This window comes from Erythranthe guttata, chromosome 13 (genome assembly GCF_056151865.1).
Source record: "Erythranthe guttata isolate IM_541 chromosome 13, IM_541, whole genome shotgun sequence".
Taxonomy (NCBI): domain Eukaryota; kingdom Viridiplantae; phylum Streptophyta; class Magnoliopsida; order Lamiales; family Phrymaceae; genus Erythranthe; species Erythranthe guttata.
This window is the reverse complement of record NC_142545.1, coordinates 19,676,276-19,697,185: the sequence shown is the minus strand read 5'-3', so window position 1 is coordinate 19,697,185 and position 20,910 is coordinate 19,676,276. Positions and strand designations below refer to the sequence as shown.

At 36.8% G+C, this 20,910-nt stretch overlaps 5 protein-coding genes across 5 annotated transcripts; 3 read left to right on the top strand and 2 right to left on the bottom strand.

Annotated features, from left to right (window-relative positions):
- The first annotated feature begins 2,040 nt into the window (after positions 1 to 2,040).
- Positions 2,041 to 7,394, top strand: LOC105950850 (uncharacterized). Its single transcript, XM_012974219.2, has 21 exons — positions 2,041 to 2,440; positions 2,641 to 2,720; positions 3,115 to 3,201; positions 3,317 to 3,367; positions 3,451 to 3,568; positions 3,652 to 3,708; positions 3,807 to 3,871; positions 3,962 to 4,045; positions 4,213 to 4,263; positions 4,383 to 4,445; positions 4,529 to 4,575; positions 4,699 to 4,768; positions 4,847 to 4,909; positions 5,376 to 5,465; positions 5,540 to 5,578; positions 5,688 to 5,915; positions 6,049 to 6,134; positions 6,401 to 6,449; positions 6,554 to 6,634; positions 6,707 to 6,800; positions 6,915 to 7,394. The coding sequence occupies exons 1-21, from the start codon at positions 2,059 to 2,061 to the stop codon at positions 7,091 to 7,093; spliced, it is 2,064 nt and encodes a 687-aa protein (XP_012829673.2). The 5' UTR covers positions 2,041 to 2,058; the 3' UTR covers positions 7,094 to 7,394.
- A 63-nt stretch (positions 7,395 to 7,457) lies between these two features.
- Positions 7,458 to 10,999, bottom strand: LOC105950852 (oxygen-dependent coproporphyrinogen-III oxidase, chloroplastic). Its single transcript, XM_012974220.2, has 8 exons — positions 10,107 to 10,999; positions 9,943 to 10,018; positions 9,365 to 9,459; positions 9,002 to 9,085; positions 8,268 to 8,355; positions 8,045 to 8,169; positions 7,861 to 7,959; positions 7,458 to 7,750 (listed from the first exon to the last, which is right to left on the bottom strand). Exons 1-8 carry the CDS (start codon positions 10,683 to 10,685, stop codon positions 7,682 to 7,684), a joined length of 1,215 nt encoding a protein of 404 aa, XP_012829674.1. The 5' UTR covers positions 10,686 to 10,999; the 3' UTR covers positions 7,458 to 7,681.
- Positions 11,000 to 11,567: 568 nt separating this feature from the next.
- LOC105950853 (ycf3-interacting protein 1, chloroplastic) lies at positions 11,568 to 13,688 on the top strand. Its single transcript, XM_012974221.2, has 5 exons — positions 11,568 to 12,045; positions 12,134 to 12,292; positions 12,653 to 12,733; positions 13,207 to 13,371; positions 13,497 to 13,688. Exons 1-5 carry the CDS (start codon positions 11,782 to 11,784, stop codon positions 13,584 to 13,586), a joined length of 759 nt encoding a protein of 252 aa, XP_012829675.1. The 5' UTR covers positions 11,568 to 11,781; the 3' UTR covers positions 13,587 to 13,688.
- Positions 13,689 to 14,004: 316 nt separating this feature from the next.
- On the top strand, positions 14,005 to 15,463 carry LOC105950855 (uncharacterized). Its single transcript, XM_012974224.2, has one exon. The coding sequence runs from the start codon at positions 14,141 to 14,143 to the stop codon at positions 15,293 to 15,295; it is 1,155 nt and encodes a 384-aa protein (XP_012829678.2). The 5' UTR covers positions 14,005 to 14,140; the 3' UTR covers positions 15,296 to 15,463.
- Positions 15,464 to 15,646: 183 nt separating this feature from the next.
- Positions 15,647 to 18,750, bottom strand: GALS3 (glycosyltransferase family protein (DUF23)). Its single transcript, XM_012974222.2, has 2 exons — positions 17,294 to 18,750; positions 15,647 to 16,255 (listed from the first exon to the last, which is right to left on the bottom strand). Exons 1-2 carry the CDS (start codon positions 18,514 to 18,516, stop codon positions 15,910 to 15,912), a joined length of 1,569 nt encoding a protein of 522 aa, XP_012829676.1. The 5' UTR covers positions 18,517 to 18,750; the 3' UTR covers positions 15,647 to 15,909.
- Between the last annotated feature and the right edge of the window lie 2,160 nt (positions 18,751 to 20,910).

Below are 20,910 nucleotides of genomic sequence, written 5' to 3'. Positions count from 1 at the left end.
GATCTATGGTGGGCCCACCGCCGTTGCCTGGAAACAAGGCAATCCCATGCCATGCACCCCCTAGTCCTCCTAGGTCCCCCCTCGATTAATTAACCAACAAAAACAGTATATTGGGTGTAACGTCAGATCTGATGTGGATACCACGTAGAGCTGACGTGTGTGTTGCTAGCTGGGGTCCACTCGGTAGTTAACATTGACATCGACGATTACATCCAAGTGGCGCAACGCCAGGCGGAGATGGAGGAGATACTACTCTGCTCCACGTGTCACCTTCAAAATATATTTTTCTCCCTTTTCCGTACAGCGGAGAGATATCAATACAAAGTGAATTAAACAAAAAATATTTCTCTTTTAATTAATATTTATTTTTTGACATCTTATTTGCTCAATCGACTTCATAATTGTGTTTAGTTTCCTTTTGATATGAGTAATCAGTAATCTCAATCCTCAAATGGGCCCCCGTCGACCGTTGGTATAAAACAAAAGGAGAAACAACCAACCGCTTCTTTCTACTATACAGGACAGTGGGTAGTATTAGGCTATTAGCACGCAAAGAAAATTAATGAATTTTGCAATCAAATATTATTATTATTATTATTATTATTATTATTATTATTATTATTAATAAAATGAAAGAAACATATAATATAATATATGATATATCCATAAACTAATCGAGCGTATTTGGTTGGTGGCTTTTTCTTGTAATATAAGGATTCCCACCGCACTTTTCATCCTTACCAACTTTGACCGTATTATTTTATTATATAGATGAGATGAGATATATGAATATCTCATCTTTTTTTAACTTTCGGAAAGGCAGTGAGTGCAGACTGCAATCCAGAATTTAATCTGCCTTTTGTTAGATTTATCCATGAGATTGAACTAAAATCAATATAAAAGTGAAGTTGAATTTAAACGACAAAATTGAAGTTTCAATTTATTTTGATATTTTACTATATGTATTGGTGATAATTCTCATCCATAAGCTAAATTTATTAATTGAACTTTCTGTCTTTGGTTTTATATTTATATTATATTAGTTAACGTAGAGTTTAACGAATCTTTTTTTTTTATCACCTCAACAAATTTACTATAAATCAATGATGTCATTAAATCTCAAAAGTTTATCAGGAGCGGTCTTACTTTTATTAATAAAATAAGAATCAAATATTTTTTTAAATAATTAAATAATTTTTCCATAAAATTAATATTGTGTAAAATGACAATTTTAGTGAGAAAACATACATACATTTGGGGCCAAAAAGTTTGGATACTTAACGATATATTAAACTTGATTATATTAAATAAAATAAATGACAATTATAACTATCAAATGAGCGAGAAAAACTTTCTAGCATTCTTACTTTTATTAATATAATAATAATAATAATAATAATAATAATAATAATAATAATAATAATAATTGAAAACAAAATATATCCGCTACCAACTTAATATTTCTTTAAGTCCAACTTATCCATACTACTCGGTTTATCATCATTACATTTCTCTATTTCTTCTTACAGATAAATAATCACAAGTTGTCAACACAAATATGTATTAGTTGGTAGATGAACAGGGAAGACCGTCGGCCCCATAATTAGTCATACAAAATTTGGACATATGAATTACAAACAAGATTGAAAACTAAGGAGATAATTACACAAAAGAAACCAGTGTCCTTGTTAAATGTGAAATTATCATATGCATTAGATTGACCTGAATTTGGGTCTTTTTTATATATCAATTAACCAGGTTCAAATCGATATTAATGTGGTTTTCTAGAACAACAAAATATTGAAAAGGTAAAAAACCTGGTAATTATGATCAAATTTTTCAAATATTTTAGTTATGAAAATTTCTCTTCTAGCATTAGTTATTTTATGTGATATAAGTTATTTAATGATATGACGAATTTGTTATATTTATATTTATAATTAAAAAGAAGAGGGAAAGAAAACGTAAGAAAAGAAGTGGGAATGAAAGAAAGAACATAAGAATAAAGCATTGTTGTGGTCTATTTTAAGTATTATTATTATTATTATTATTATTATAATGAAATTAGTTAGGGAAAAAAGGAAAAATAAAAAGAGAGGGTATTTTACCCTGATTCTCTTTTTTCTCCTACTGCCGCTCTCTCCTTATAAAGCCGCCACAGCCTCCTCCTCCTTGCTCTCCACACCAAACCCAAACGGCGAAACCCCCAAACCCAAACGGCCAAACCCAATCTCATTCATTCATTCATCCCTCCTCCACCACTGTCTGGTTCCTCCGGTACTCATTCAGAGAGCCAGCCACTTTCAATTTAGTCACACAGCAATGAAGTACGTGTTGGTCACCGGAGGAGTCGTCAGTGGTTTGGGCAAAGGTGTCACCGCCAGCAGTGTCGGTCTTCTCCTCAAGGCTTGCGGTCTTCGCGTTACTTCCATCAAGATTGGTCCGTTTCTTCTCTTCCTTCTTCTCTCTCTCTCTCTCTCTCTCTCTCTCTCTCTCACAAATCACTCTGCTTTTTGGATAAATACCAAGCAGAAACAACCAACAATGCAGAGATGATGATGTTAAATATGTTCCTGTTTTATTGTTAAATGAATATATGAACTCGAAGAAACTAATGTTGTTGCTGTTATTGTTATTCAGATCCTTATTTAAATAGTGATGCTGGAACCATGTCTCCCTTTGAACACGGAGAAGTATTTGTTCTAGATGATGGTGGTGAGGTTAGCAACAATTACTTTACATAAATTTGTCTCAGCTTATTTAACTCTGAATGCTACATCAGTTTGATTTTTTGGCCTGCCATATTGGGGTACCTCATTTCAGGAGGGTGTGTGGGGGGTTGTATATTGAACGTTTGTATTCCGCTTTTCCTTGAATTCCTCACTTCATTTTCTACCTTTCATTTGATTTTTCAATGTAATGTTCTGCTTTTCGTATTAATTTTTTTCTTTCTTCTAAATTACTAGTACCAGTTTGCATAACGAAAGATTGTAGGTATCATTTATTTTTGCTATGTATCTGAAAAGTTGCTTGGGATATTTCCTTAACTGGTGGATCAACTTTGGATTTTTTGATGCCAATACTTACAAAAATGACTTGAATATGTTTTTGAAGGTGGATCTGGACCTTGGAAACTATGAGCGGTTTCTGGATATAAAATTGACACGAGATAATAATATAACTAGTGGGAAAATATACCAGGCAAGTACTAAACTGATTGTTACTTGGATATAATTATATTCTTCAATTAATTTTTAAGGTTGTTACCAGTTTGGCCAAGCATTGACTTGATAGTTCACAAATTTCTGCATTTTAGTCTGTTTTTGACAAGGAGAGAAGGGGAGATTATCTGGGACGAACAGTTCAGGTCTGTTGGTCTTTCTTGTCCAACTTCTTTGTTATGACAACATTGATCGTTCACAAATTTGACACACTAGTTTGTTGGTTCAGGTTGTACCTCACATAACTGATGCCATTCAAGAATGGATTGAACGTGTTGCATCTATACCGGTAGATGGAAAAGAGGGTCCAGCTGATGTTTGTGTCATAGAATTGGGTGGCACTATTGGTAAACAAGTCTTCTTACTTGCACTTTGATTATTACTTCACAGAATTTAGTTATTTCATAACACAAGTTCTTTTGTCTTGTAGGGGATATTGAATCATTGCACTTCATTGAGGCACTCGGACAGTTCTCATACCGTGTTGGTACGTGTATATTTTGCGTCTTGCTGATAAAAATATGCACACACACAGAATCAAGTGCTGTTCCTTTCTCCAAAAAGCTAAATACTTGACCTTCTCAGGTGCTGAAAATTTTTGCTTGATACATGTCAGCTTGGTGCCTGTTCTAAATGTCGTCGGTGAGCAGGTGAAGTTTTTTGGGTATATCTACAGTGTCTTTTTTGTTAGTAAATTCTTTTCTTTAACATGAGTATGGGATTGGTTTTTACATGTGCAGAAAACAAAGCCAACTCAACACAGTGTTAGGGGACTAAGAAGCTTGGGTCTAACTCCAAATATTTTAGCCTGCCGCAGCACCAAGGTCTCTCTCTCTCAGCCAAACCATGATTTTGAATTTTGATGTTCAAACTCAGCTAGTTTAGTGAATAGAAATAATATTTGATAGAGCCCCAATCTCCCTCACGCTGCTGTCACATGCAGTTATATTTTACCCACTTATCTTAAGCTAAAGTTTGTTTCATTCCACAGGAACTTGATGTAAATGTCATGGAAAAGCTTTCTCGTTTTTGCCATGTTCCGGTAACATGTTTGATAAAATATTTTACTTTTTTTTTTGTTTTTATACATACACAACTTAAATGCTAATAAAAAAAAGTTTATTTAACATTGAGTTGCTGAGTATTTTTCCTTTCACCCAGATAGAGTACATTATCACGCTCTATGACGTTTCCAACATCTGGCGTGTACCTTTACTTTTGAGAGTAAGTAGTCATGCACCTGAATATTGTTTTCCTTTTGAATTTGAACAACAACTAACATATGTTCCTTTTATATTTCCGTTCAGGATCAGAAGGCCCATGACGCAATTTTGAAGGTCCTGAACCTAAATGGGTTCGTGAAGCAATCATCATATTTTCCATTTCATTCAATTAGGATAAGAATTCCTGCTGGTTGCACTTTCCACTTGATTTCTTGCCTCTATTTAGAATTAATTCCTTGATGTATTACGTGTAGTAAGACTAGAGAACCTGTACTGGAGGAATGGACATCAAGGGCAGATCTCTGCGACATGTTGAACAAGCCTGTAGGTTCTTCACAGTTTTGTCAAATTCCATAATAAGTGCTGTTGTGGATTTCTTAATGCCATCTCTTTCCTTTACAGGTTAGGATTGCTATGGTCGGAAAATACACTGGACTTGCAGATTCATATCTCTCTGTGCTGAAGGTGAACTTATTTCATCTAGTTTGTGTTGTTTAGGCCCCGTGAAAATTTTAACTGCAAGATGAGCAATCTCTTTCAAATGCTGAGTGCATCTGAAATATTGTTTATTCAATGGCTTTATTAAGTCGTGTAAAAAAAAGTAACATGGGACATCTAACATATTTGCCGGAGCATTTTTTTTAGGGAGACCTTGCAATCATTAAAGAGAGGATATTCTCACTTTTGGGCTGAAAAAAAAATTGTTTTTTAATGTTTTTGAACGCCAGCTTCTCCTTTTGCTTCTGATTCTGCCTCTAATTTTCTTCCTTGAATATGTAATAGATCTTCTGAGCATTTTTTGCCTAAAACTATATTTATTTTTCAAATATAACCATGCATTATAAATATATATCTAATAAGATCAACTACAGTACTCAAACCTTTAGTGAAAAAAACATTTGCTAATATGCGCACCTGTAACTGTTTACAGGCTCTTTTGCATGCTTCTGTTGCTTGTCATAGGCAATTGTGCATAGATTGGGTTCCAGCCAGTGATCTTGAAGATGCAACGGCGCAAGAGGTAAACTTCTTGTTATAATATTTTGTTGCATCCCTGTATGTAGTAACTTACATTTTGGCTATGTCTACTTGCAGAAGTCAGAATCTTATGAAAATGCTTGGAAATTGTTGAAGGTCTGCATCGTTACTCTTGATAGTTTGCATACTATTTTGGTTTCTCATAGTTGGATTACCTTTTAGAGTTGATTCTCTTGAGCTATCTGACAAGATTGTTGCCTCATAGGGGGCAGATGCCATACTAGTTCCTGGAGGTTTTGGTGACAGAGGAGTGGAGGGTAAAATTCTGGCTGCAAAGTATGCCCGTGAAAACAGGATCCCATATCTTGGGATATGCCTGGGAATGCAAATTGCTGTCATTGAGTTTGCTCGATCTGTCCTTGGACTTAGCAATGCAAACAGCACAGAATTTGATCCAAATACTCAAAACCCCTGCGTTATTTTCATGCCAGAGGTTATCTCATTCGCAATTGTTTTTTAAGATTGCTTTTATTAAAAAAAAAAAGTACAAAATGTGATCACTCGTCAATTTACTATCTCTTGTTGATTTCAGTAATAATTGTTTCCATGTTGGTTTACTCTAGCAGGGTTCAACAACCCATATGGGAGGAACTATGCGTCTCGGATCAAGGAGGACATATTTTCAGGGTACTTCAAGTAAATCTGCAAAGCTGTGAGTATTCATGTCTTTGGCTCTCCGTACTTAACATCCTTGGGGGGTTGTGAAATCAATTCATATACTGTAACTTGTGGGGTTTCAACTCTGCTGTTTTGTTAGGTCTGAATTGATTAAGATGAGAAGAAATAATAATAACATGTTGAGAATTTGAATCTGGTAAAATAGAAGAAATAATAATTAACATTTATATAGGTCAAGTTAGTGATATTGTTCTCAAAATTTTAAATGATTGGTTTTCTTGCACTTTTTGTTTTCCTCAGATATGGTAATTTGAGTTTTATTGATGAGAGACATCGGCACAGATATGAGGTTTGTGAGTGGAGCTATAAATATGAATATATGAAATCCCAAATTCCATCTTGATGATGGATTTGTAGGTTTTTATGTGAAAAAGTTAGCTTGATTTTGTCTAGGTAAATCCTGATATGGTTCAGCGACTTGAAGATGCCGGCCTCTCTTTTACTGGCAAAGATGAAAGTGGTCGTCGGATGGAGGTAGGTAGTTCCTCGTTGCTTTACTCTTTACTTTTGAGGGTTTGAGTTTGATTAATCAACTTGTTACTGCAGATTGTTGAGGTGTCTAATCATCCTTACTTTGTTGGCGTTCAATTTCACCCTGAGTTCAAATCAAGACCAGGAAAGCCTTCTGCTCTGTTCTTAGGTATTTTGCATTGCCTTGTCAGCTTTTATTATTTGAATCTGCTTGCCAGTATGGTGTTATTGGCTTGCATTGTAAAGAAGTTAATAAAAAAAAATGATATTGTTTACGAAACAGGACTTGTAGCCGCAGCTACTGGGCAACTGGATGCTGTTTTGAAGAAAAGTGCAGCAAAAACATGTAGTATGAGCAATGGTTCCTCACCAGTAAAGGCACATATATATGAGAATGCAACTAAGTTAGCTAATGGGTCTTTAGACGGCATTTACTGCAATGGGAATAGTTTACATGTTTAAATGAATGATGTTGATTTCCGAGCATCTCATCATTAATGAGTATTATTATTATTATAGGCTCATTCTATAGTATCTTATTAGTCGATGGGGTGCAGCCCAAATCCGGTCTTTTAAACGGAAAAGTTGTAGTTGTAGCATGATGCCGTGGAATAGAACAGCTGCTGGTGCTTGTTAGTGTTTTTTTTCTTTCCTGATTTTTGTTTTCGGGTTTTATTATGGATCTTGCGTGAACTTGTTACTGCTTTCACATGCTATTTTGGATTGTAGTGCTAACTATTCGATTGAAGAATTTCTAAAATGCGTTACTCAATCTGCTTTACATTGATGATACATACAGTAAAAATAGTAGGTAGGACTTGGCTGATTTCTTCTGGCAAACAATGATCAGAGTTTATGCTGCATTCATTAAAAGGATGGTACAAGTAATTTTCTTGATGTCCTCTTTGACCTAAGAAACCCATAAATAAATACATCAAGATCCTATCTATATCACAAAATGCTGTCCTAAATCCACAATGTTCTAGAATTAAAAATAAAGCAAACGAGCGAGCTCGATAAGAATCAACAGAAAACAAGGAAAAATGGAAATCAGATCCAGTCTTTGGGGTTGATACAGGCATCCAAAAGTTCCCATTCCTCTGTTCCTTCTTCTGGTTGCTGTAAACAAAAGCAATTGCCTGTTATTTTACAATTGTCTTTCACGCAAATGATAATACTAATAGCAAAAGTTATTCAGACAAGAAGAAGTTGCTAGAGAGCTGACTCACGTGGTCATATTCCCATCGTGCAGTTAATGGAAGTGAGACTAGTATACTCTCGATTCTACCACCGGTCTTGAGACCAAATGTAGTTCCCCGATCATAAACCTATCATTTACAATACAAAGAAAGGTTAGATTGTGGCTTATCTTCTTCTTCTTCTTCTTGAAATATTGGTCCAACGTATATTTACCAAGTTGAATTCCACATAGCGTCCCCGACGTAGCTGCTGCCATGCCTTGTGTCTGTCTGTAAATGGCATGTCCTTCCTCCTCTCTATGATTGGTATATATGCTGGAATCACGGATTTTGCACACTCTACAATCATTCAACAACAAGTACTTGATCATTCTGTTAACAAATAATTGTTTATAATGAAAGATAACCAGAACTCAACACATCAACTACGAAATTACCAGTAGCAAAGGAAAGAAGCATCTCTTGGTCATACGCATTCAAATCATCAAAAAATATACCCCCAAGACCACGTCTCTCCCCACGATGCTGCACACATGTTAAATCGATGAAAATGAAAATCGTGAATTCAGCTGCTAATAGAATGTGGAAATTCAATATATGCTCAAGTAAAAACAAAGTCAACTTAAGTAAAAATAGTATAGCGCTGAAAGATTATTTTCTCCTAAAAAAATTCAAACTTTTAATCCACACACCAGCCTAGAGAACTAGAGGTTGATACAATTTCAGGATTGATGTAGTTTTATTAATCACCTTCTTTTTTATAAGTTACTAGTTACTTCTTCTCTACAGTATATTTTTTTTTTGTTTTGGGGGGGAAGGGTCGGTATGCAGCCTCATTAACTTGTCAAATATATTTTGACCCACATAGCCTAAATTTGTAATGCAATTGAGTACTCAATATTAAGGTATTATTAGAAAGTCCAGTAATTCAGTCGATTAATATGCCAAGGAGACATGTGAAGAGATTCTACTAATAAAAAAAGGAAATTTACCACCTCCTTTGATGGCTAGACGTATATTAACTTCCTGCCTGAAGTTTTTTCTTGCATCAATGAAGCCAAACAACTACGAGTTTCTCTTTTGGCATCATTAACTGACGAGAAATAGACGCACCAGCAGCATAATATATACTATGCACATAAAAGACAGCAGTAGTACATAAAAGCCATACCTTGATGTAGAAATAATCATCACACCACTTCTTGAATTGAGGATAGAAGTCACCATTGAACTTGTCACACGCATCCTTTTGGACCTACAAAATGCCATAAACAGTGAATTTGTTGGAGTAGGATTCGTAATAAAAGATATTAGAAACAAAAGCTAATATGCCAGAAGAGCAGAAAACCAAGATGAAACATTCATAATTTTCAAGGATGGCATCTTCTTTAATTTTTTTATTCATGGGATCTTAAGCTATATAAACATTACTAGTTTGTAAGTATGATTGGTGGGGGTCCCATTATGAAGTTATAATGTAACATAAATGATGATACTCAAGTTGATCAGATATTATTGGTCACGGTGTTTATACCAAATGGAAATGTTTGACGTCCTCCTCAAAAAGGTAAGCAGGAGTCAAATCTGTACCACCACCAAACCACCATTGCTTTGGTGCTCCTGGAGCATCTGTACGTGTTGAAAATCAGCGACAGTTAAAGAGTAGTTTGTAGATATATATGATTTACTTGAAGAAAATAAAACAGCAAGATTCATAGATACACTTTTTAATCAACAGCTTCTCTATGACCAATTGCAGAAGAAGCAAATTTATGATCATTCCAAATTAGTCTCGGTCAGCTTCACACAATTTTAATTGATTGATATGCAAAAAGGTCTCCAATCCATACCCTCTATATACTAACAAAACAGTTCATACAAGTCTAAATGTGAAGAAAATTTGAGATACATCTATCTAAAAACAATTGCTAGATTACTATTTCTCATGAACAGAGGAAAAGAAAACATATTAATCATTGTAGATAATCAATAATCATAAGAAAGATTTTATTAAAGGCATGATGAACAATTCATTGACAACGGAAAAGATAGTTGGAACTAAAAGTCTGTGTCAGATACTTGAAATTCACAAACAGTAAAGCGTTACAGCACCTTTAGGAGCATCAGTCTCAAAATAACGGTAATTAAAATGCAAAGTTGGAGCGAAAGGATTCTTTGGATGAAGGACCTGGAAAGATAGAGAAGTGATCAAGCGTTATAAATATAAATAGAAGGAGTAAATAAATAAATAAAAAATGGTGGGGGAGAGAGATTACGGAGCTGATGCCAGCAGCGAAAAAGGGGACGGGACCTGGCTTGAGATCGGCATTTCCAGAACTGGGTTTGGCCGCTCTATAAGCATCGGGAGGCATAGTTCCGTAAACAACAGAAACATTGACACCGGCTTTCTCCCAAACGGAACCATCCTGTAAGACCCTGCTAATTCCGCCACCACCTCCAGGCCTGGACCAGACATCTTCCTTGAACTTGGCACCACCGTCGGCGGCCTCAATGGCAGAGCAGACGGTGTCCTGAGCCTCCCTAATCATTTTCTCGAATCGTGCTCTAACAGAAGTGGATGAATTTGGAGAAGTATCGCCCTCGCTCTCCCGGAGAAAAGTGGAGGGCTTTTCAAACTGTGGAATTTCCTTTTCAATCATTGGGGAAGAAGAGGAGTGGATTCGAAAAGAAGAAGAAGAAGTATTAGTAGTCCGTGTGGTTGAAAAAGGGTGAAGGGAGAAATTGAAGCTGAAAGTGGGTGGAGAGCCGACGGTGAAGGAATGGGCAAAAGGGAGTACGGTGGTGGCGGTAACTGACGGAGTCCGCATTGCTGGAAGGCGGAGGGGGATGCTCATGGAATTGCAGAATCTGCAAATTTCTAATGATAAGGTATATCGGATCGATCGGAGTAATGTTTATTTTTTATATATATATATATATATATATATATATATATATATAGCCTATAGGTACATGTATTTGACTCGCTTCGTTTTTGCCCATGGTTTTCACCAGCTCTACTAGTTTCTAATTTTTATCCTATGGGCCGACGACAAACTCTTCTTTTTCGTAAATATCAATATACTCAAACATTAGGCCGGAAGCCCAAGTCATGAACAAATTTCAGCCCACCCACAGCAAACCCGTGGATTCAGTTTTATTCCATGGGCTGGGCCGGTCCGTGGCCCATAACGGCCTCGTCGGCCGCCCGCCAACTCAATTAGAGCCGATTTGCTTCTTTCAAGTATAAACTTATAAAAATATTTCCCATATTTCCCTCTGTCTTTTGCTTCTACTTTTCTTCTCTAACTTTCCTTGTAGTCAAGAACATATTTTCGTTCTGTAATTTTCCTTATATATGTCTTGTAATTTTCCTCTTATTTTGCAACTTTTATCTTTTCTTCTTTAAGATTATACTTTTTAATAAATATAAATATGTATCTTACTTAAATAATAACTTTAAACAATTTATAAACTTATTCTATGTAATTATATATTCTTTTTAATATATATATATATATATATATTTTTTTTTTTTTTGCTTTGGGTCCGTCGGGCCCGTCAAAATGCGGTAAAATGGCATGGGCCGGCAAGTGAAAATAGTGAGTCGGGCTGGCTGAGCCCGTGGGCCAGACGAGCCGGTTTCCATGGGCCGCGGGTGGGCCATTTACCTTGTATATTGTTTTAGACTAAAAGGTGCAAAAAGGTAATATATTGAAGTTAGGGGGGCAATGTGCATATATTTGTATATTTGAAGGGGTTGAAAGGGGAAATTAGGCTTTTGTAGAAGCCACGAAAACCAGTAGTCTTCTTCTTATCATGGCGAAGAGTACACACACACCCCTACACTAGTACTGTGTGAAGCACTTACTTATTGATCAAACCGTGGAAATAGTAGAGCACTAAGTAATTTATGCACGAGAAAATCGACGGTTGGTCGAGGCTTAGCAAATGGGGGTTTCCGCTGTATTTCAGCCTCCACCAGTGGCGGTGTTGAACCACCGTTCTCCGTGCCTTCCGATTAGAAGCATCATAGGTTGGCACAGGCGTGAAAATTACCGAATTTTAGGGGTGGTATTCGTTAATAATGAAAACACACCCTCCACATCCACATCCATTTCCAGTCCCTCACCCAGCCAACAAGAACAAACTGAAGAACAACAAGGCGATGTTCCAGATGCAGAGGACCTTCAATATGTCAACCAAATTAAAACAGTTATATTTCCTCACCCCCCACTTTCCTATGTTTTTATTACTATTTCTCTCGATTAATTAACTTGTAGTACTGTTGTCCATGATTCAGGTTTTGGAACTTCTCAAAAAAAACAGGGATATGCTCTTCAATGAGGTCAAATTAACGATAATGATTGAAGATCCCAGAGATGTTGAGCGGCGGCGTCTGCTCGGAATTGATGATGAAAATGCTCCTAGCAGGGATGATCTTGCTGCTGCTTTAGTACAAGTACCTTCATTTTTTTCTCTCTCTCTCTCTCAATGTTTTTTTTTTCTTTGACACTGGATTCGTTTTATATGGCTTTGGGTAAGTTAGCTTAGATGATTTTTTGCACTCATATTAATTGTTAAATTTCACTTCCCATAACCTCGATTATCTCAAGTATGGTTAAGCTTGGAATTTAATACCAGACAAATGATGCAGCATTTACTATGTTGTAGATATGTTTTTTTAGTACATTGGGCTAATCATTTCCACCAACATGACCAAAATATCATTTGTATCAGAAAGTCGCATGCATAGCAAATGCCACTAATCTGATTTGTTAATAATTTCATATTTCTATATGGATTTTACTTTTATATTTAGGTAAATGAAGGACAAGTACCTAAAGATCGCGTTCTTTTGCGAATGCTGGCTGAGGAAATGCTTCAATGGCCTAATCTAGAGGTAATTTGCAATGTTAAGCACTTGTAATTTTGAAAGAATATCGTTCCTAGTTAACTGCTTTTTAAAACATTGTGGTGTTTGTCCAATTTGGATTTTAGATGATGGAGACCAAATTCATGACATGTGTAGAAGAAATAACAAGTATACAAAAGATATATTGGCAATTATATGATACATGTACAGATTGAAGTATCTTCAGAATGATGTCCTTGCCGTAAGTTATAACTTATAACTAATCATGTAGATAGCGAGTTCTTGGAATCGTATAAAAAAATATATGTTATGCTTTGTCATGGGTAATTAACTGATGAGTTTAGGACATGTCGCATCATCTTAATAATATATTTGGTCAGGGAACAAAAAAGTCTTCGTTATATTTCAATGAGAAAGCTGTTGGGGTAGCTGGTAAATAACTGACATTTTACAAAAGTCGGTTCTTATACGCTTGGTAAATCATTATATTCTTGTGGTAGGTTGAAATAGGAAAGGAGAAAAAACCTGGGAAATCATTATACGCAAGATTTACGGACACGGGCATTGATCCGAAAGAGGCTGCTAAGAGGCTGAATATTGATTGGGATTCAGCTGCTGAGATTGGGGAAGCTGAGACTGATGAGGTGGAGGTGCCATCTGCTGTGGTTGGTCTTTCCTGCCTCTATATACTCAAAACATGCTGAAAATTTACATCATCTCCAATTTTTAATGCCTGCTGTGTAATATTCTTCAGCAACTAAAATTGGTCTTAACTTTTATTCTTGTGCAGGGATACGGAGCTCTTTACTTGGTTACGGCATTTCCAGTGATTATTGGTATCTCTGTAGTGCTGATTCTATTTTACAATTCTCTTCAGTAAAAAAAAAAAAAAAAGGAGCTGTGCATTGAAAGATTGCTATTTGAGTTTGTACAATACAATGTTCACAAATTCATGAAATTAAAAACAAATGGTTTGCCTCGAGATTGTGATGTATGTATGGATAGATTATTGCATGGTGGTTACTTCCTCAACTCTCTAATCACATGAACATTTATCTATTTATCTGGATGATGATGATGATTAAATAAATATAAGGAATAAGTCAGGTAAATAGATACGTGGCCATGTTTGATTTATGACTTGCACGACCATCAACTGTTGTATAATAATAAAATCTCTCTCTCTCTCTCTCTCTCTCTCTCTCTCTCTCTATATATATATATATATATATATATATATATATATATATATATATATATATATATATATATATATATATGTATGTACTATGGGGTGAGGAACGTGGCAGCCACCCCCATTGCTTGGATAGACATGGCATCCACCTTGTCCATATATATAATATAGATATATATGTGTGCATATAAGTAGTGGTTAGCTGAATCTCCGGGTCAGGACCAATCTGCCTTGCAAGTATGGCTCAGCGTGCAGAAGCAGCCGCAGCCGCCGAGAGGCAGATTTCGGTGGATCCAATTTCTCTCAAAGAAAAAGAAGCAGCAGAAGCAGAAGAAGATGATCGCATCCATAAAAAATCTTATGGTGGGGCAAAAATGGAGGTGATCTCTTCTCCACAGAATAAATTTTTGTGTAAATTCATAAACTGCAGCCTGCCAAACTCACCAAGGCAGCAGAAGAAGAAATACGAGGAGGGGCGTGTAGGTGTAATGGCTCGGCAGCACTCGGTGGCTATCAGCAATCTGGAGCGGCTACGACAAAGCCACTTGCGGAGGAGCAAGTCATGCGGCGAAGGAAGACTATGCCAACCATCCATTGACTTTGATATGTGCACCACCACCACCACCACCACCACCACCACTACCAATAAGAATAAGAATAAGATGGAAGGTCATGGAATGAATAAAGAAGAAGAAGCAACAGAAGAAGAAGAAGAAGAAGAAGAAGAAGAAGAAGAAGACGGAGAAGAAGATAAAGAGAAAAAGAAAGAAATGGTATTCAACAACAAGAAAGGAGGCGAGGAAACATATGAAGAAAAGTTCAAATGTGGGGCGTGCATGTTCCTTCCAGGCTTTGGCAAAGGCAAAGCAGTGAAAGCGAGAAAGGATCCCGAAACACATGAGGTATTGACAACACATATAGACATGATGGTTTCACATAGGGCGTCTCTCGAGAAATTTGAATGCGGTTCATGGAGGTCATCTGCCATGATTAATTACGATGATGAATATCATCATAATAATAAAAAAGATGGCGATGTTGATGATGATGATGATACCTCAAATCTCTTCTTTGATCTTCCAGTCGAGCTCATACGATGCAGTAGTGTCAACGATACAGACTTCCCAGTCACCACTGGTTTTATGTTCGACAATAATATTATTATTAATAATAATAATAAGGATTCTCAACGCAAAGGAGTTCTCAAAACTGCTGTTGGAACTAATAATAATGGTGCTGATAGGAAATCGAACGTCGAATCTTTCAATTCATCCCGACATGTTCGTTTCTCTACTTCCTCCTCTCCTGCTTCTCCAACTTCTGCTTGCATTACCCCTCGCCTTCTCAAAGCCAGGGATGACTTCAATGCCTTCTTAGAAGCACAGACAGCATGACTCTTTTTTCTTTTCCCACCAATTCTATTGCTCGACGATTCCTTCCTTTTTCATTTTACTTGTTTGTATCTTGGAGTGAAATTATTCATGTTCTGATTGCTCGATCATGAGGGTGCTTTGAAATCATGGAATTCACCTTTTGGAAATGCTATATATACTTGTTACTTAGTTTATTACTTTATACTATACATATGTGTGTGTGTGTGTGTGTGTGTGTGTGTGTGTGTTTGTGTTTGCATATCTCCAGGCATGTATAAGTATAACATTTGAGTTGGTATTCATTCGTCTATCAAATAAGCTCAAGTACCCATTAATTTGTCGCTGGTCACCAATCTAAGGAACACCTACCAGTGCTAGTATGAAAATTTTATTCAAGAAAAAATAAAATGAATTGCTCCCCTCTACTCATTCATCTACACATGCAATCCACCCTGTCATCAAAGTTGAAAAGAATACATACAAGTGTAATTCTCTTTTATATCAAAGAAAATATTATATCCTCCTCTAGCATTATCTATGTATGTGTGTATGCTGGTAGAAACATGAAGGATAAGAATCTGTGTAGTAGACGAAACGAAGAGCATGAAAAAAACCCGCTGTTCCTAACTAACAAGTCATTGCCTCGTTCTTTGCAATGCAGAGCCGATCATTTTGAGTTCGAATCTCTTAACAGCTCCGGCAATGTCACGCATAGTTGTATCCATAACGTAAGGAATAGTGTCGACTGTGATTTCTGTGGAATTGATAAACTGCCTGCATGGCTCACGCCGCTCAGCAATTGTCCCATGATAGTGGAAGTACTTGATTCTCCCATCTGTGTTATGTGTTGTCTTGCCCACTATGTTTTGCGACATGTGCACCCCAGTTGCAAACACACTCCTTGGTTGCACTGCGTACTTGCGGTCTTTCCTTATACCTCTCTTCACATCTTTGTACACTAGTTTCTCAAATCCCCATTTCCTACAACACCATCAATGCATCATCATCATTATATAAATATAACGTTTATGCACCCACACAAAACACGTACAATCATTGAGAAATTATGCAAATATGAGATAATATTAATTTTCTAAAAGCTAAAATTCAACCTATACCACCATCAGTCAAGCCCATATCATATGAATGTGTCCGTCTCTATGTATGTTAATTGTTAGCAGTTTGGATATTCCATTTAAAGTTTGATTTTTCTTCATGTATCCCATACATGTCAATGCCACATGTATATTTACCAAACAGAAGCAGTACAAACTAGTGTGGATCCCCCGTATTCCATCGATACGCGCTATATGTATATTAATGCCATCAACAACAACATGCAATAAATTACATAATCATTTTGCAATACAGGGATCGACCTTGAGAAAATATATACTTGGTGTCCAAAATACAAGATGAAACTAGTTTTGAAAATAACACACCAAACTCTGTTAAAAAAAGAAAGAAAATAAACGCACCAAACAGTTACAAACCAGCACCATGTTAAGAGCGAATAAGTGAGAAAACTTGTAGTAACAAAAAAATGTTATAATAATCATATGCATTAAATAATACATGGAGTTACAACCCAGCATCATGCATAAAAGAAGATGATTTACAAACTACATATGCATGGAAATCAAAATAACATTCTACGGCTTCCACAGCTTTTGACAGAAAATAAAGACGAATAACGCAATATGTATATAGTCAACACTTTGCAATCCTAAATTGAAATTAAACTAGCTAGGTCAAATGCACCAGACAACAAAGACTTAATCAATATGGTTTGCGAAAACAAATCATACATTCCCACCAGCCAGCACACACATGAGTGTTGTGGTGCAGCTCTTGATTCCATGAATCTCGTAGAAACAATATGACACAAGTATTGCACCAATTGTCAAATAGAAACAATCAAGTAATTTATTAACAACAAATAGCAATAAAAGGAGAAGGACATCCTGAAACTAGAAAGAAACAGAAAGAAAAAGGCAGATGATGAGTATATATATATACCTGAAAGCGGTAGGAGCATCCTGGGAAAGGCAGAGCTTATTGGACATGGGCATCTGCTCAAAGGTGAACTGAGTGAAAGAAGAGAGTGAATCCAAGATGGAGTTGATGTTGCTCTTCTTGGGCACAAATATGAATTCGTCCACATCAAAAAAGAACAACCACTTGGCAGCAAATCTATACCGGTGCAAGCAATCATTCACTATAAGGAACTGATTGTGGTAGTAGCCATCGAACCTCTCCTGATCCCTTATGTCTTGCACAGTCACGAAACCTTTCTCCATCCACGGCCTCAACACATTCATTAGTCCATCGTGCACACCCCCTGCGTCGTGTATCACAAAATGAGACCTCCCACCAAACAGTCTCACATGATATGCCAACCATTCTCTCACTCTCTGAGGACTCAGGTTTCCGTACAGAGACGACCCGCAGTAGAGATAGTCGTACTTTGGCTGCGATGTGAATTGTTCTTTGAACCTGGCGAAATCTTCTGGGGTTTCATCCAATGCAAGGATGGTGTCGGTGGTGTTTATGTTGCGGTCGCCACCTCCGTTTGTGGTGGCGTGGATGAGTAGCTGACCGCCCTTTCCATCGGCGCCGGCGGAGGTAGGGAAAGTGCAGTTGACGACAACGACGGTGTAAACCCGGCCGTAACCCCAATCGGGGAGGATCTTCAGACCGGCCGTAACCCCAATCGGGTCGTGGTCATGAGGTAGCCAGAGGCATTGGTAGGTAGGGTTGCCGTAGAGGTGGAGGGGCTTGGAAGAGAGACCGACGACGGCGAAGGTGTCTGGGCCGCCTCGGTAGGCGGACATGAAAACGAAGTTGTATGCAGCAGAGCCGTAGGGGTTGAAAGCCCGCTTGAGCACACCATTACTGTTAAGCAACGTCTGATTCTGATCTGTGTGTAGTAACAGTTGTGTGGTGGTGAGGGGGGAGGATGAGGAATAATTGGGAGTACTGAGGGTATTATTGGAAAGAGAAGTAGAAGTAGAGGTGGAGAGGCAGTGGCGGAGGTCGGAAGGGGATAGAAAAAAGCTCCGGGAAGGGAGGAATTGGAGGACGGTGGCAAATGAGCACAGAAAAAGGAGAGCGGTGAGTACTAGTTTTAGTTCAGCGGCGCAGTTCCACACGATTCCAACAAACATTCTCCGATCTTTTATTTCTTTACTACTAGTGCTGCTACTGCTAATAATATCATCACTACTGCTACTCATCACCATCAATTGAGCTTTGGTTTGGGCTGGGTTTGTAGTTGGAAGAACTTTTACAAGAGATGGTGAATTGAAGATCAAGAAGAAGAAGAAGATATTCTTTTCCTATAATATTATTAATAATAATAATATAAATTCTGTTTATATTAATCTAATAATGACCTAGAGAGAGAGAGAGCGAGAACAAACAGCGTGTGTGTGAGAGAGAGAATATGTGTGGGCGGTCCACAGGCCACAGCTGATGAGCTGCACAGCACAAGGCAACAAAATATATATAACAATTTCGATCGACACACCTTTTTCCTTTTTCCTTTTTCTTCTCTCTCTCTCTCTCTCTCTCTCTTTTTTTTTTAATTTATTACTTTAATTTGGAATATTTGTTCCCTTTATCTTCTGTCAAATTAGCTACTGTCCACATTGTCATTACTCATTATTAAGCATCTCTCTCTCTCTCTCTCTCTCTCTCTCTCTCTCTCTCGTAGTCTGTAGAGATGATAATACTAACCACCGACTTCATTACACATACATATTGATATTATGGCGAATGATTAGTGACGTGTTTGTAGGTTAATTATGTATAAATTAAGTGGTCGTATAATAATAATTAACTAATGAAATAAAACTAGTCCTTGTTGCTTTTACCTGGGAAAGGGTATGTCCGCGAATTCCTTGCATATTGTAATTTTCTATAACTGCAAGTTGCAACCCCACTCATTAATCATCATATTTTTTATTCTATTTTTATACTTTTACACCATAACACCTTGTATCACTATTTTAAATAACGGTTGATATGAGATGCTCACTATAAATTATGGGAAATACTCAAGTTAAAATTACGTTTATGGATATTCCTTTGAAGAGGGAAAATTTTTATACTGTCTTTGTATGCAATAACAAAATTTACCATTGAAATATTTATATTATAAATTATGCCATAAACCAATGAAATACAAAATTATATATATATAGTATGATTCTGTGGTAGCAATTAGTTTGAGTTTGTAGTATGGTAAGGGTAGTCGGCAAGACCAAGTATTAAATTAAAGAAAACAAAATTAACAAGTGACACGTGGAAGAAGAGTAGTTGATAGAGGGAAGTCGGACATATGTCGTGCTGACCACCGTCAACTGGCCCATGTTGGCGCTATTAGCAATTGGTATCCCAATCCCCTTCGGCCTTTACTTTAATTTGTGCCCTACAGGCTACACTCGATACAACACGTATTCATTTTTAGGGGAAATATGCAATACCCCCTCAAATGGAAAATAATATGAGTAAAACCCAATTGACTTTTAAAACTTTTGCACAAACCCACATCCCAAACTTAATTAGTGAAACCCCCTCAATTAGACATAATAAGACGTAAGTACCCTTATTAACAGTTTTTTTATAATAAATCAAATATTTAATCACGATATCTTTCCATAACCGTTTCCCTTTATTATAGGCGGATATAGGCGGACGTGATTCTCGTGTGTATTCAGATATGTGTGTATGTAGAACCGAATTTTTATTGCGTAAGAACACATTTCTTTCCCTCCGGTTCTCTCCATCAGGTTCGTGCAATGTCCACTGACTCTGATTCTTCTGCACCATTCAAGAAAGTCCAGATTCAGAGAGATAATACGGTGACCATCACTACTTCTCGTTTAGGTTCCATTCTCTGGTTGAAATGAGCATTATTTTCATTTTTGCTTTTAGGGCCTGTGTTATATTCCCAATTAGGTCTAATTATTGGGGGAAATCTGAGATTCTAGTAAATTTCCATTTTTTTTACAGTTGATTAATTGCTTGATAAAGATGGGACAATTAGTGTATGTTTCTTTTTGGGTCGTCTTAATTGGTGTAAATGATCGTTACTGATTGAAAAATTTATTCCGTTTTACACAGAGTCACGTTGTGACTACTCTGTAAATCTTTTGTTCGATTTGTGTTAATTGATACGCTAGTGTAATTTTTTTGTAATTTATTTTTTGCATTACTTGATATGTTAGTGTAAGTTTCAATGTGTTTGTTGTGGTTGAATTGAATTCACATAATATTATGTGATTTGCATTTACAGAGTAGTGCAGATTTATTCATCAGCAGTAGTCACATAGTAGTCACATTCTCATTTTTTTTGTGTAGTGCTGTACAGCATGTCGTCAACCTTGATGATTGTGTTGAAGTATGGGGGCTCGTTTGGGGTGAAGATATGTCAGGGTGATTTTTGTGTATGAAGATCTCGTTGGCTGTCACTGATAAGTGGTGCAGTTTGAATGCGAGGGATGTATCGATGACTTACAATGTTGATGGATATGGCGAGGGTATATTCTCACTGACTGACTTACTGAATATGACTCACGTAATAGTCATATTCTCACTGTTCTGTTAATAATTATGACTATTGTTGATTCACT

Excerpts from the sequence above, each read along its gene's own strand:
- LOC105950850 (XM_012974219.2), top strand. The coding sequence starts at position 2,059 with ATGAAATTAGTTAGGGAAAAAAGGAAAAATAAAAAGAGAGGGTATTTT. Across the intron at positions 3,368-3,450 it reads ATCTGGGACGAACAGTTCAG|GTTGTACCTCACATAACTGA; the intron begins GTCTGTTGGTCT and ends TTGTTGGTTCAG. Across the intron at positions 5,466-5,539 it reads AAGATGCAACGGCGCAAGAG|AAGTCAGAATCTTATGAAAA; the intron begins GTAAACTTCTTG and ends GTCTACTTGCAG.
- LOC105950852 (XM_012974220.2), bottom strand. The coding sequence starts at position 10,685 with ATGAGCATCCCCCTCCGCCTTCCAGCAATGCGGACTCCGTCAGTTACC. Across the intron at positions 9,460-9,942 it reads TGAGACTGATGCTCCTAAAG|ATGCTCCAGGAGCACCAAAG; the intron begins GTGCTGTAACGC and ends CAACACGTACAG. Across the intron at positions 9,086-9,364 it reads ACGTCAAACATTTCCATTTG|GTCCAAAAGGATGCGTGTGA; the intron begins GTATAAACACCG and ends GGCATTTTGTAG.
- LOC105950853 (XM_012974221.2), top strand. The coding sequence starts at position 11,782 with ATGGGGGTTTCCGCTGTATTTCAGCCTCCACCAGTGGCGGTGTTGAAC. Across the intron at positions 12,046-12,133 it reads ATGTCAACCAAATTAAAACA|GTTTTGGAACTTCTCAAAAA; the intron begins GTTATATTTCCT and ends TCCATGATTCAG. Across the intron at positions 12,293-12,652 it reads TTGCTGCTGCTTTAGTACAA|GTAAATGAAGGACAAGTACC; the intron begins GTACCTTCATTT and ends TTTTATATTTAG.
- LOC105950855 (XM_012974224.2), top strand. The coding sequence starts at position 14,141 with ATGGCTCAGCGTGCAGAAGCAGCCGCAGCCGCCGAGAGGCAGATTTCG.
- GALS3 (XM_012974222.2), bottom strand. The coding sequence starts at position 18,516 with ATGGTGATGAGTAGCAGTAGTGATGATATTATTAGCAGTAGCAGCACT. Across the intron at positions 16,256-17,293 it reads GATGCTCCTACCGCTTTCAG|GAAATGGGGATTTGAGAAAC; the intron begins GTATATATATAT and ends ATGGTGTTGTAG.